We start from the raw sequence: 14,923 nt of genomic DNA on the forward strand, positions 1-14,923 counted from the left end.
CATATATGACATCATGTATTTCAGGAATGTCGGGTAATTTGATCGTCCCCTTCTTACTTATGTAGCAGCATCTTCCATCTCCAAAAGTTACTGGTCCACCATCAAAATCACTTATGTTGATAAACCACGAGAGATCTCCAGTCATATGCCTTCTACATCCACTATCAAGGAACCATTGAAAGGGTGATGTTGACTTTAGAGCAAAATCTCTCATGCTAGTACTACTAACCAAGTTAGGCTTTCATATTGATTGTCTTTTAAGAGAAGACACAAGTTGTATAACTTTCTTATGAAAATCACCCGCAACTTTTAGTCTTTTCTTAAAAGGAAAAAAAGCATGTTGAAAGTGATTATAAAAACCACAAAACAAACAAGTGCCAACATCATTAATCTTGTTCGAAGAATTCTGAGCACAATCAGGTTTCACAAAGCCTAGGCCCCGTTTTTCACTTGACATAGGGAAATTCTTTATCGAAGAATTAGAGGAGTTATTAGAACCCATTGAAGATGATTTTACCGATTTCAAATCCTTAAGTTTTGCAATTTCTGCAACAAGATCAGAGTTGATCTGGATTTGTTCATCTAACTTCTTCTGGAGATTATCTACCTCTTTAGAGCATTTTTGAACCTCAGATGTTTTGGTACGACCTTCGCAATCAAGATCTTCAATTACTCTTATCAAGCAATGTTTCTTGAAAAGGTTTTTTAAATCAGGATTCTCAACCTTAGCGATGGTTGCAAGAGCGCGCTTGATGTTGAGTTTATCCCTTTTTGGTGAAGCGTTTTTAGAGACAATTTTTTCCATCATCAGATCGCTACAAACACAAACTTATAAGGTCTTTAACGTGTTTGCCTGCTCTGATACCAATTGAAAATGCGGGGGTCTAACAACCACACCCAACAATTCGTTTGGCAATATGAGAGGACTAACTCTAATATACTTTCTAGAGAATCAACTAGATAGTCAGACTCAATCTAGAGAATAGTATATACAAGAGTTTTGTATCTCTAACTCTTAATTCAATCTGCAATCAGCAAATAGAAGTCTGCAAGCCCGATTGAATATAAGAGGAGTAAACTTGAACGGTACCAAAGACCAATGTTCAAGGATCAATCAATCTCAATCAACAACCAAAATTTGGATTTCCTAATTGATCAATTCAACGCATAACCTGTGATATTTTAATTATATAACAAAATATAATGCGGAAAAGAATTAACACAAACATCAGAATTTTGTTAACGAGGAAACCGCAAATGCAGAAAAACCCCGGGACCTTGTTCCAGATTGAACACCATACTGTATTAAGCCGCTACAGACACTAGCCTACTATCAATGAACTTCGGACTGGACTGTAGTTGAACCCTAATCAATCTCACATAAACCTAAATGAGGGTACATTTCATTTGTGTGTAACAAGCTAAGTTCGATCTAACGGTTGAAAGATATTAGCTTCGTTGAATCAGGTTTTTCATCTAGCGGTGAATAATGAATGCTTTGTTACCAAGGTAAATTAGATTGCAAACCCTGATTGGAAAACTATATAAAGGATAACTCTAGCAACTGGGAAACCTAATCCCCACACCTCCTGTGTGTTACTAGTTGCATAAGCTAGTGTCGATTCTCCTCTAACCTTAGGTTTCTATCGAGACTCTGTAGGTTAACGACTTCAAAGACTTCATTGGGGTTGTGAAGCCAGACCTAACTATTTCTCTTGTAGTTGTGTGTTCTGATCTTGCCCGATTCTATCGTTTGAGTACTATGTTCTCTAAGATTTTCTCGAGATTAATTTCTCTGATAGACAAGATAAAACGTGATCACAAACATCTTCGTCTCATCGTTTGTGATTCCACAATATCTAGTTTTGCCATCATATGATTTAGATTAGTGAAAAATACTAGAACCCCCAACTATATGGGTTCAAACATATAGAAGCCCCACTAAATGAATCATCCACTGTCAACTACATACTTTAAGAAAATGATATTACTAGGCCAAAAAAATTAAATTTTTTTCAGATCTGGCCCATAATTAATTATTACGAATTTTAATAATACCAAGGCTACCCTTTAATATTTATACAAGAGGAATAACAGAAGATACTTTCATTTTCTATTTCATTTTCTTTCTCCGTCTAAAACCAGAGTTGCTCTCATAGATTCATTTTCTAGGGTTTTATCTATTCGGTTGTACAAGATCTAATCTTCTGATTTGATTTCACATCAACAATTTGCAAGCAAATCGATCTGTGATTTAGAAAGAATCAATTATGTATAGAGATTTTTGTTTTACTCTATCTTCTGCTAAAAGAATTTACTGGTTTTCGATCTATGTCATCTATGGATGCCGATGTACGACGAAGAGGAAAAAATGACATCAATCTCTACTTCTGTATCTGTATCTACTGATGATGTTTGTAGATCATCATTTGTTTGTGAATAAGTCGAAATCGAGATGCAGAGACAATGGAATTCGTCATCAACTATTAGATCTGAAGATTCAACAACAAAAAGTGAGAAAGATAAGTTTCTCCCTTCTAATCCTGTTTAATTCAATTAAAATTCCTAGTTATGTGATCCGAAAATAAAATTGACTCGAATTTGTTGTTTCGAAGCTACTTCAGGTAAGGTTTTCTATTTAATTCAATAGGTTTTCCTGATTTAGTAGTTCTACTTTCTTAGTTTGATAAGGTTCTGATTTTTGTTTCGTTGACTTTATTCAGATCGGAGAAGAACATTATTTTTATTGAATCAACAGGTTTTGAATCTAGGTATGTTTAGGTTTGTTGTTTGTTTCTGCCGATTTGTTGATAATACTAGTTAAATTCTCCATTTAATAAAAACGCTGATCTCTCATAATTCTAATGGAGCTAGTTGTGGACTCTTGTTGGTGTTTTTATGTTGCTTATCTTGACTATATATGTTGAGTTTGGTTAACGAATCTATGGTGGTGTTGATGGTGGAGATGCAGAATCTGGAGGAGTATGAGGAGGATGTGGTGGTAGAGGTGGTGGTATTGGAGCATGTTTGAAGGAGGATTTTGAAGTCAGTGGTGGTGTTTTTCAGAATTGATGAATTGAAGGAGATGATGAGAAGATAAAGGATGAACTATTTTAAGTTTCTACTACTGGTGCTAGTGGTGACAGGTAATTAGCTGATTTCACAAGGTTCTCTTCTTTTTTAAATGTTTATGTTTTTTTTTGTGATCAAGGTTAACTTGTTCTGATAAATTTACTACGGTAGCATCCCTGTCAATGATTGGTTTTTACTGTTGACTTATGCATCCTTGTAAAGGTAGTATATGGAATTTGTAATGTATATCAAAGGGCTCAATGCTTTCCGTTGAATGAATGTATATCAAAAGGTAGTATATGGATATAGGTCTGCACATTACATCTGTTTAACTGCACATTAGACAAGCCATATGCATGACAGTTTGCACATTTAACTAGCATTGGCAGACTATATATGTGTAACTAGTAGTTACACATCTAATCAAATGTGTAACTTCTAGGTACACAAGCTAAATGAATGTGTATATAGTAGTTACACATGCAAATTAGATGTGTGACTTATAGTTACACATGTTAATTTGATGGTATATGCATATGTAACCTAATATGAAACTTCTATCTAACTGTAACATTTTTAATTTTACCTTCTTTTTGTAGAGTCTGTAACTCTGTAAGGGTGAACTATTAAGTTTTGTATACTTGCTCTAGTTTATTCAGTTATGAGATAGATTTGACTATTCTGTGTCCATTGGTTTTTGATTTTTGGATGTCCTGTTTTGTTCATTTGTATGAGAAGTGTTCTAGCTGCTATGGTACTGATATCATTTGCTTGTCATGTAGTTACTAAGAAGGCTGACCCCAAGGTGCTGGCTAACAAAGCTTCCAAGGCTGTCAAAGCTGGAGCATCAACCATTAAGAAGAAGGCTAAGAATATCTGCACATCAGTCATATTTCACAGGCCAAAGACATTGCAGAAGGCAAGGAATCCCAAGTACCAATATATTAGTGCACTACCAAGGAACAAGCTGGACCATTACCAGATCCTGAAATACCCACTCACCACCGAGTCCGCAATGAAGAAGATTGAAGACAACAAGAAGAAGAAAACAAGGATGCTTTCAAGAAGATGTACAACATCCAGACAGATAAAGTGAACACCGTTATCAAGTAAGCCTTCTTGATTACTTACGACTAGCTACTTCTTTTTCTTGAAAGGTAGTATATGGATATAGGTCTGGAATGGTTTCACTTAACTCATACATCTGTTTAACTGCACATCACACAAGCCATATGCATGACAATTTGCACGTTTAACTAGCATTGGCAGACTATGGATGTGTAACTAGTAGTTACACATGCTAATTAAATATGTAACTTCTAGGTACACAAGCCAAATAAATGTGTATCTACTAGTTACACATGCAAATTAGATGTGTAACTTATAGTTACACATGCTAATTTGATGGGATATGCATATGTAACTTATAGTTACACATGCTAATTTGATGGGATATGTTATAGTGGTTATATTTATGAAATTGAGAAAAGAACATCAAGTCCTAGTAGTAGGGAGTAGTAGTGGATGCAGATTAGACTAATTAGATGCAGGTTATACTTATAGTTACACATAATAATTAGATGTGTAATTTCTAGTTACACATGATGATTGTATGTGTAACTTATGCTAATATGCATGTGTAACTATTGTTTACATGTGTAACTACTGATTACACATGCATTTTGTTTTCCTGGGTTCATATCTATACCCTGCTGAATCAGTTGTGTGATCATTTTTTGCGATATTAATGTGCTAGCACAAGGTTCCCAGGTGTTTGTATTATTCTGCCAGTATAATTACTGTCTGAAGCTTTACTTTCTGTTGCTTAAAATGTCCTTCGTCATCGATAATATGAAAATGGCTTAGGTACATCTAGACTAGCGCTGTAAAACGTCTTCTGTTGATCAGTGCAACAACGTCTTTCTGCTGAAGCAGTGATATCTTAATTAAGAGTTCTCATTCACTTGCAAGGTTAACTGTATTATTTTATGACTGGTAATTGCTTGATAGTCACCTCTCGTTTTTGCTAGTGTTATTCATTTAGAGATGGATTTGCTGATTTTTTGTTGACATATCTAAGTCAGATGCATGTGTAACTCCTAGTTACATAATTCAGATGCATGTGTATCTGCAAGTTACACATGTTAATTAGATGTGTAACTTTTACTTACACATACTGATTTTGGGTACACATATCAATATGTATGTGTAACTTCTAGTTACACTAGTCATATGCATGTGTAACTGCTAGCTACACTAGCCAGATGAATGTGTATCTCCTAGTTACACATGTTATATGCATGTGTAACTCTCAGTTACACAATTCAGATGCATGTGTAACCGCTAGCTACACTAGTCAGATGCTTGTGAAACTGAAATATACATTGTTTTATGTACTGTTCATTTTAATCGTATAAATACTGATTGCTTGTTGTTATATTTCAGGTTTTAGATAACTTCATAAAAGCTAATTGCTTAAACGTGGTAATGGTCTCGCTGGAACTGGAGTTGACGCTGAATACACAAGTCAGATGCATGTGTAACTCTCAGTTACACTAGATAGACACATATGTAACTCTCAATTACACTAAACAGATGTGTGTGTAACTTCTAGTTACACATGCTAAGAAATTATTGTAAATGAATATTAAAGTAATAACTTTTTTTTTTGTGTTTTTTTTTTGATGTCTATTTATTTGCATATATATACAAGTGTAACTTTGCATTACACATATCATAAGGATGTGTAACTTCTGGTTACACATGCCATATGCATGTGTAACTTCTGTTTACACCTTCGCACTGTATTTTAATAATTTCGGGCCTAGATTTAATAATTTTGGGCCTAGATTTAAATTTTATTTAATTATGGGCTTGACAATATGCATAAGGGTATCAAGGTCTTTTAAAAACTCGGGGCCTAGATTTAAACTTTTTTTAATTAAGGGCCTCATATTATGGGTTATCCATGGGTTGGGCCTGAGCCTAATTTCCCCTTTAGATTATTGTGAGGTGATTGATAATACTAGGATGTTCTTCGGGAATATAAGTTCGGTTTATCAATAGGCTCATGTTCACCTTGATTTATCAAAAGACGGAACAAAAACTCTAGGGTATTTATGTGAGAGACGGATTTATTCAATCTATAGACTTTTCTGTGTGAAACAGATTTTTTTATCAAGTCTTCGACTTTGGATCGTAGCAACTCTTAGTTGTGGGTGAGATCAGCTAAGGGAATCAAGTAAGTAGTATCCTGCTGGGTCGTAGCAACTCTTAGTTGTGGGTGAGATCAGCTAACCATACCCAAACGTGTACACCATGTTGGCTCAACAATAGTTAACCGAAGTTATCCATATGATTAACTCTAATATCAACCATATTCATCTTAACTATAACTAGTTCAAATGACACAAATGAAACTAGTTAAAGAGTCTTTCAATTGCTATATTCTCATAGAAGTATACAAGAACACAATTGTAACAAAATCGGTTTGATTCACTCGAATCAATTCATGAACATTATAGCCACGGTTTGTAAAGATTGCATTCCTTATAATATAAATGTTTAAGTTCATGTACACAACCTATTTTAGAAAGTAACTCACTCAAGTATGCAAACGGGTACGCATACTTAAGTAGCCGGACTGAGTTTAGGTAACGCCAGTACGCGTACGGGTGCGCATACTACTTACACTTCCAAACTCCAGCAGAAATTCACGGAGGTGAACTTTCCACCAGTATGCGTACGGGTACGCATACTTTCCCAGACATTAGTAACCGCCAGTACGCATACGGGTTCGCATACTTCAGGCTCCCAGTTTTGGACTTGCACACTAATGTGATTAACACACTATGTTTATATTCAAACATGGTTACTTGATTCTAAACTCTTTATTTCAATCATTGAAACTTTCTTAGAGGATGACAATAGTCGTTTTCACATACTATTAGCATCAAAGCAATTTTCAAGTTATTGAAATTATCATAATGAAACATTCCAAGATTACACCAAACGATTGTATCACACAAACCATGTAAGATGTTACTCGGCAATTCTCATATGATCATATTCGGACTATCGTCACGAATGTAAGATTTGAACTTGGACGAAACGAAAGCTTACCAGCACATATTCCGAGAAATATATAAGCGAGTTAAACTCAGCTCGAAATCTCAAATGTGTATAATAGAAAATTATATCGTAACACGACTTATGTGTCAATATAGGAGATAGAGTAGAAATAGACTTTTCAAGTGATAGATGAGTTTCAGTCTTCACATACCTTTTGTCGATGAAGTTCCACAAGCTCCCCTTAGTAGTTCTTCGTCTTCAAATGATGAACGCCGTGAAGTATAATGCTCAACTACACAATCTATATCCTAGTCCGTGATATCTACAAATAGGCTAGAAATCAAGACTTATAGTTTTGATCATTAACATTGACAAACATGCTTGAGATAGCAACGCATGCGAGTTCGACTGAGCAATGCTCTAACAGTATTCTAAAGTAGACTAGTTCCGAGGGGTTTTCATCCAAGTAGTTTTCCTCGTTAATAAAATCTCGTGTATCAGTGTGATTATTTTCCATTCCACGGTATAATTGTTATTATACTTAAATAACCATTCATGTACGTTAATCAACTTGGTATTTGATCCCATATATGGTTTGTCACGAACTTGTATTGTATACCAAGTTACACCTTGTTAAAGTAATCTTTTGGTATTTATTATTTTTGTAAGATTACACAGGGTGTGTCTGTAGTAGGTTGATACGAAACGATTGTGGTGTACTTGTTACCCTCTTTGTTCCATACGTTCTTACATGGGTAGAACAGAATAAATTTTTATGAAAATTATATCACAAAAATTACACTCTTTACTCTTTGTTCACAACTGGCTGAGAGAAGAAATTTTTTGTTGATGATTGTTTTGTCTCTTAGGAATAAATTTTGGATTTTTCTAAAATGTAAGACCATTATTTATTGATCTATAATTTCTTTGTTTATAACTGGTGAGAAGTGACACCTTGTATTTTATAGAGAAATGTCATTCTTGTTGTTCTTCTTCTGAATGGCAAAAATGACGGAGAGTCCAATTTGAACTTATTCTTAAACATTATATCTTTGTGGGGAGTGCGGCTGCGGAATATTAGGAGAGAACAATACCTTTAAAAAATATCTCCTGGGTGAAGATGCTAAGTCGTGAGACTTGGTGGAATCATCCAAAAGGCTGGTATGTTATCTTTAGTTTGAATATCTCTTAAGGGCGCGTAGTTCATTACAATCCCTATTAGAAAAAGTGTATATATATGATAAGAATAGGTAAATCTGTCTAAGGGGGAGTGAATTACTTATACGAAGGTGAACTTCAATCTAGCAAAAAGAATAAGAATCATTATGGATATGGTGCCGAAACTTTATATATTTTTAAAAACATATGTAACTGATTGTTTTGTTACTAAGGTTGACAAAGTGGGATTTTGTTAGAGTATCGCTCGGTCAAACTCACAAGTTTTTGTATATCAAGCTTGTTGTAAAATTTTGTTTATCAAAACTATATCTTGATTTATGGTTAATTAAGGCCAGTCTCGGACTTTGAATAGAGCATGGTAGTCGAATATCAGAATTCAGCAGTCGACCTTGAAAATCGAAAACTGAGGAACAACAGAGACATCAATGAGAACTTCATCAACAAAGGTATGTGAAAACAGACTATCTTATTTACTCATATTATTTACCATTTTATCTACTGAAACATATCGTATGACTTTAGCATCACGATAAATATTGCAAAGAATAAATCTAGGGTACAAGCTATTACTTGGTGAAACTCAATCTTAAATTCAAGCAATATAGAACTTATTGCATAATATGTTGAGAACAATTTATTGTTCGAAATATCATAATTGCGTATTAAGTTCAGAAGAAGTAGTCAAGTTAGTTTTTATGTTCACGCACTGATTTGCTCAGTTCACGAACTTGGAACTCATAAATAATAATACTTTATGAATTATTATCTAATCAACTCACGTACACAAACTGGTTTGGTTAGTTTGCGAATTGTTTGACTTTGAGATGTTTTTGGATACTTTTATATTTTATAATCCATGAACTGATTTGGTCAGTACGCAAACTGGTTGATTTTAAGAGGTTCTTGGACATTTTTGTAACTTGAGTACACGAACATATTTGCGCAGTTCGCGAAATTATCAATACAAAAAATTTCTGAACTCCGAGACGAAAAATTATTCATGAACTGCTTTAGTTAGTTCACGAACTGTTTTAGTCTTATGAGTTACTAAACTCCAACTTATGCTTGAAAGTTCATGATCAACTAAACCATTATTCTTGGGGTAACCATGGAGCTTATTTTGAAAAATATGTAGTTGCACATTATTCTTTGTAATTCAAGGAAAACTTCTCACATGCTTACATGATCTTTCTATACTGAGAAGTTAATCTTACTTGATATCAAAGTAATACGTAAACATGGAAACAAGTTTACAAACTTAGCATTTATTATAATCTACCTATCCTTGTTCATTATTAAAAAAAGAGGATTCTTTGCAAACTAGAATCTCAATCCTGGCACTTTTGCATCCTAGTTGTGGCTAGGGTCGTCCTTTGAAGACCTAGTTTTCTTTGTGAAACTATATTAGGTTACAACTTCTAAATTCTTCACTAAGGGATTCATGAAGCCCGATCAGAATATATTTTATAGGTTAGTTCTTGATATGGAACTTTTTTTTATTGATTATTGTAGTTCACGAACTATAGATCAATAACAAGATAGATAGAAATCACAAATTACTCTTCGTCTCAGACTTTATGATTCCACGAGATAAATATCTAGACTCTTCTTTGATTTGTTTGGATAGTTTTAGTGAGGTGGTAGTGATCTGGGCTTCACTTTGATAAAAATGTAAGTGATCTGGTACATTGAGGTTTGCTAGACATCGTTCTATTGCAAACAGATTTCTAAGACTTGATTGAATCATATTTAAATAAAAATCAATAAGCTATATGTTAGAGGCATATTAGTTAAAAAGTCTTCACTTAGGCTGAAGCAACTCATAGGAATGTAAAGAACTTCGGTTGGGGAACCAAGTGCATAAACTCTTACGAAATCCAAGAGAGTAGAAGAAAGACTGAAATATTATTCGTAGAGTTGATTTGGTCTCAATTACATTCCAGTTGGAAGTCTGGTAGTAGGCTAGAGTATGTAACGGCTTAATACAGAGCGAAGTTCAAAACTAGACTAGGTCTTAAGGTATTTCTGCACATTGAATTATTCCTCATCAACAAAAATTTTGGTGTCTTGTGTTATTTCTTTTCCACGTTATATTTTTTATCTTTATAATAAGAATATCACAAGTAGTACGTTAGATAACCTAGACAGTTTTTAAGCTCAAACTGTACAGAACCTACAATATTTGCTCTTGTAAATTCGTGTATTAAAAAATAAATTACAAGACTTGTTTTTGTAGGAGTTTCATACGTATACAGTTCGAGTACATACTAGGTTGATTCGTGGATATTTATTTTGAGATCGTCCAAGTAAAATTGCTTAAGAATCAGGTACAAGGATCTTTGTTGTTGATCTATTTACTGACTTAACAAGTTCGTCCATACATGTTTCCAGACGAAAAATTTGGTGCTTTAATTGGTACTCCCTCATTTTCACTTCTTTGTGGGTACTCTGGGCTGCAAAGTATGGTATATCGTCACGATGTTAATCTAGGAATGATTTTCGTAAAATTAACATCATTTATCGTCATACTCTGGGCCATATATTATTCATTGAATTGATCAATCATGAGATGGATGATGGGGTCTTTGTCTTTGGCCCAATTGTTATGTTGATCATGTAGTTGATTATGTTGTTGCATCCGCAATATTGATGTATAGTGGATTTCGTATGGTATGATGTGTTGTTGTCATATCCCAATTGTTGCCATTAGATTCTTGATCGTTTTTTTAGTAAGTTGTGTGGCATTGGAGAAGGATTGTGTGATGAATTTTGATTTGTTTTTCTTGTTGTAACCATTACGTCAATTCATATACATTTTGGGTGGCACATTGGTGTTGCGCTGATTTAATCCGGATCGTATATTTTTTTTTATCATTGTGAGGATATGGCCAAGAATTTTCATGTTCCAATTGCTCAGAACTTGGCTAGTTTTTATTGGCTTTAACTGTAGGTCAAGTGACGGTTCCATGTATTCTTCTTGGATCCAATCTAAACTGACCAAATGTTGTAGTTGTGAGTAGGCAAGCCAAAGGTGTTCCAATTTGTAGTTCTAGGTCAATGCCAATTAATTTTCTTTATTTGGAGCAGAATCGGTGCTTGGTCTGATACTATTCGAGGAAGTTGAGTAATTGCTGCATGTGGGTTGGCAGTATTGTATGGAAATAACCCGATCCAATCTTTCCATGACGATATGTTTTCCTTGCTAATTGTTTGTCCAAGTAATGGGTCACCTCGAAAAGTTTGAGAAAAGGCAGAGGTAAGGTTGAGTTTGCCCAATATTTATATTTTTTCTTTCTTTTTTGCCTTGCTGATTCATAGCAGTAAAATGATATTGGAATTAGAGAGATTGTTCAAAGAAATTCATATGACTCCTGTTGGCTAAGGTTTCAGAGACAAGTTTACATGACTATCTTTGAAATTAAAGGCTCGTGTAATGGAACCAAATCTGGTAGATGTTGTATAGTTGTTGGTTGGTTGACTCCTTAACAGTTACAAGCCAAAATACTAATCTTTTGTGTCTTATTTATTTATCCACTTAAGTTGGTATCTAGTTAACTGTTGTAACTTATAATTCAATTAATAGTCAGGTTGAAGTATACTCATGTCTTTATTTGTTTTTGTTTGGACACAATCAGCTTGAAATTCATATTTTTTATAAGCAAACTAAAAGTGAAAGTTGCGCGTTTGATTAGGTCCAAACACTACAACGCCAGTTAGCCTTCATAGCTGTGGGTGGAAATATCCCAGCCTTTAAAGTTGTTAATGCTAGTAGAAGATAACTAGGAAATAAAGAAACAGATAATGAGGGATAAACAAATGCAGAAGCAGTCAGTAAGAAGCATAAACACCTAACAATCCATATTCTTGGTTGTCGTCCTGAATTTAGTTCTAAATAACTATCATGCCTCAAAATTACAAAGAAGACACAGTGCTTTATAAAATTAGCACTTATAAATATACTATGATAAAACAATAGCATATCAAGAAAAAAAACAGGTATAATTACAACTCAACTATTAATACAAATACATATGTACTAAAATTAAGAACAACTATAATAATAATAGAAATAAGAAGCTATACTAATTTATAAAAGACTTTAATTATACAAATAGACCTAGTAAACACAAGGTATCTTTTTATTTACTTTTTTGCTAGGAAAATTAAATTGCATTGCATTAGTAAGAGTTTACAGCATTTTGGAGAAAGTACGGACGGTTATACTCGTACCATTCTCTTGTAAGATTTAGAACTCTACTATGCTTAGCAGCTATATCTGCAAGACCATTTAGTTCTCTCTTAAAATGTTTAAAGCAGAGAATAATGGTATCATGTAATATAAACAAACAATCATCTAAGACAGAGCAAGAGGTCCAACTAATTTGGCTTTTGCAATTATTTAAATAATCCATAATATTTTTGACATCACTAATTAAGTAAATATTCTGGAAATTTCTCTCCTTAATTCATTTAGCATCCTCCAACAGTATAGTACTTTCAGCTTCTTCAGGACTGATATCTCTTCCTGAGACTAATTTGAATCCGTTGAATCTACATGTAGAATGCATTGCCACAATTCCAACACCAGCATTGTTAGTATCTTTATCAAAAGGGGCATCACAGTATATGATAAGGAAATCTTGGGGGATAGTCAAAAAACTATTAGACTTATTAATAGTGGTTATGCTAACATTATGAGAGAAGGAATCTGTAGCTAAAGTATTGACAGTATCTTCAGCTATTCTAATAGCAGTTCTAGCTGTGACTTAGGGATTTAAGGTTTTGTCCTTAAACACTTGAGAGCATCTGTCTTTCCGAATGCACAAGGCAGTTGTCACAACAGTAACAAGGTGGTCTTGTAGATGACTAGTAGAAATCCATTGGAAAATCCATTCCTTAACACTAATTTGGGTATCAGAATCCTATAAAACATGTTGGCTCACAACAGGGATATTATGCCAAACACTTTTAGAGAAAGAACAATGCAAGAGCATATGTTCTGGTTTCAGAAGCACCTGAGTTACACATTTTTCATCTATCATCATGGTTATTGTTATATGTAACAAGCTTGTTACCTGTAGGAAGAATGTTTTCCACACACTTCCAAAGAAATAGTTGAGTTCTTGGCAAAAGTGAGGACTTCCAAAGTACTTTATAAGTTTCAATATCGGGATTATGAGCAAAGTTATGAGGAAGTTTAGTAGCAAGAAATTTATAAACAAGTTTAACAATCAAAATACCATTCTTATTATGTGGCCAAACAAGAGTATCACTACCACAAATGGAAATTCTCATATTACATATTTTTTGACTGTTATCACTAGTAAAAAAATCATGGAGTAAGGGAACATTCCAACTTTTAGTGTCTTGAATGATAAAATCAGAAACTTTATAATTAGGGTTAGGATAGCTAGCGCAGAGAGGGACAAATTATATCTAGTTGTCAGAAAAAGCATTAACAATACTACCTTCCTTAATATCCTAGAGCGACTGCTATTTTAGAATATCTAAACCATGATAGATACTAGAACAAGCCCAAGACGTATTCCATGACTTTTTGTAACGAATAAGATGACAATTCTTAAAGTACTTACACTTCAGGATTTGCACCCATAGTTCATTAGGAGAATGAATTAGCAACCAAGTTTTTTTGGTTAAAAGAGCTAAATTCATTTTCCTTTAAATTTCTAAAATCTAATCCACTGTTAAATTTATGAGTACAAACCTTTTCCCATATTTTTAAATAGTAACCCTTGTGCCAATTTTTTCCCCACCAAAAATCCATCTTGTTGATGATGGTATAAAGGGGAAGAAAAAATCTCATATGATAGTTAGAGGAAGTTTTAAGGGTGTGTTGAACAATAATAGATCTTTCTGATCGAGCCAAATGTTTACTTTTCCAGTTAGACACTTTGCAATCATGATGAGTGTTTAAGTGGGACATTAACTCAGTTCTGTTTCTAGTAAGAAAGAGTGGAATGCCCAGATATTTCTCATTCAGCTCAATCTTCCTAACGTTCATAGATCTAATAAGGGAAATAAAGAGATTTGGGTGAACATTTTCACTAAAAAAGCAACCATATTTTTCAAAATTTATCATTTGACACAAGTTGTCTAAACCTATAGATGTAACACTAAAGCTGTAATAGATGCAGCAAAAAAAAAAAAAAAAACTCAAAATAAAGCCAATAAATTAGGAAATTTTGATACATCCATACATCATATCATACTATACTTAGTTTAGGTTACTAAATTTTGATACATCATATGGGATTTAGTGCTCAATGATCAGGTGATCGAATTATGTTGTTGCTGTGTCATTATCTTGTCGAGATGATTCATTCGACTCTGGTTTGTGGCACAGCTTCTTTTAGGCCAATGTGGGGAGCCAGAGGTGTGGAGGTAGTGGGTTATGGCTGCATCATCTACTTATAGGTATTTCTGCAGGATCCCAGAGTTGATGGTGTCACCGTTGACTCTTCTTTCTCTTGACGCAAAACCCAAACCAATTCCAGGTACAGCTCAAAACGGTGAGGGAAACGAGAAATAATGTGAAAAAAACCTTATCGAGATTCTCCCCCAACTGGGTTTGAAGTTGGGT

At 34.0% G+C, this 14,923-nt stretch overlaps 1 protein-coding gene across 1 annotated transcript; it reads left to right on the forward strand.

Annotated features, from left to right (window-relative positions):
* Nucleotides 1-3,043: 3,043 nt before the first annotated feature.
* On the forward strand, nt 3,044-4,168 carry LOC113303339 (60S ribosomal protein L23A-like). The gene is made up of 2 exons (XM_026552366.1): nt 3,044-3,146; nt 3,855-4,168. The coding sequence occupies exons 1-2, from the start codon at nt 3,104-3,106 to the stop codon at nt 4,166-4,168; spliced, it is 357 nt and encodes a 118-aa protein (XP_026408151.1). The 5' UTR covers nt 3,044-3,103.
* Nucleotides 4,169-14,923: the final 10,755 nt, after the last annotated feature.

The sequence above is a fragment of the Papaver somniferum genome, chromosome 8 (genome assembly GCF_003573695.1).
Source record: "Papaver somniferum cultivar HN1 chromosome 8, ASM357369v1, whole genome shotgun sequence".
Taxonomy (NCBI): Eukaryota; Viridiplantae; Streptophyta; class Magnoliopsida; order Ranunculales; family Papaveraceae; genus Papaver; species Papaver somniferum.

Excerpts from the sequence above, each read along its gene's own strand:
- LOC113303339 (XM_026552366.1), top strand. The coding sequence starts at position 3,104 with ATGAACTATTTTAAGTTTCTACTACTGGTGCTAGTGGTGACAG. Across the intron at positions 3,147-3,854 it reads ACTGGTGCTAGTGGTGACAG|TTACTAAGAAGGCTGACCCC; the intron begins GTAATTAGCTGA and ends CTTGTCATGTAG.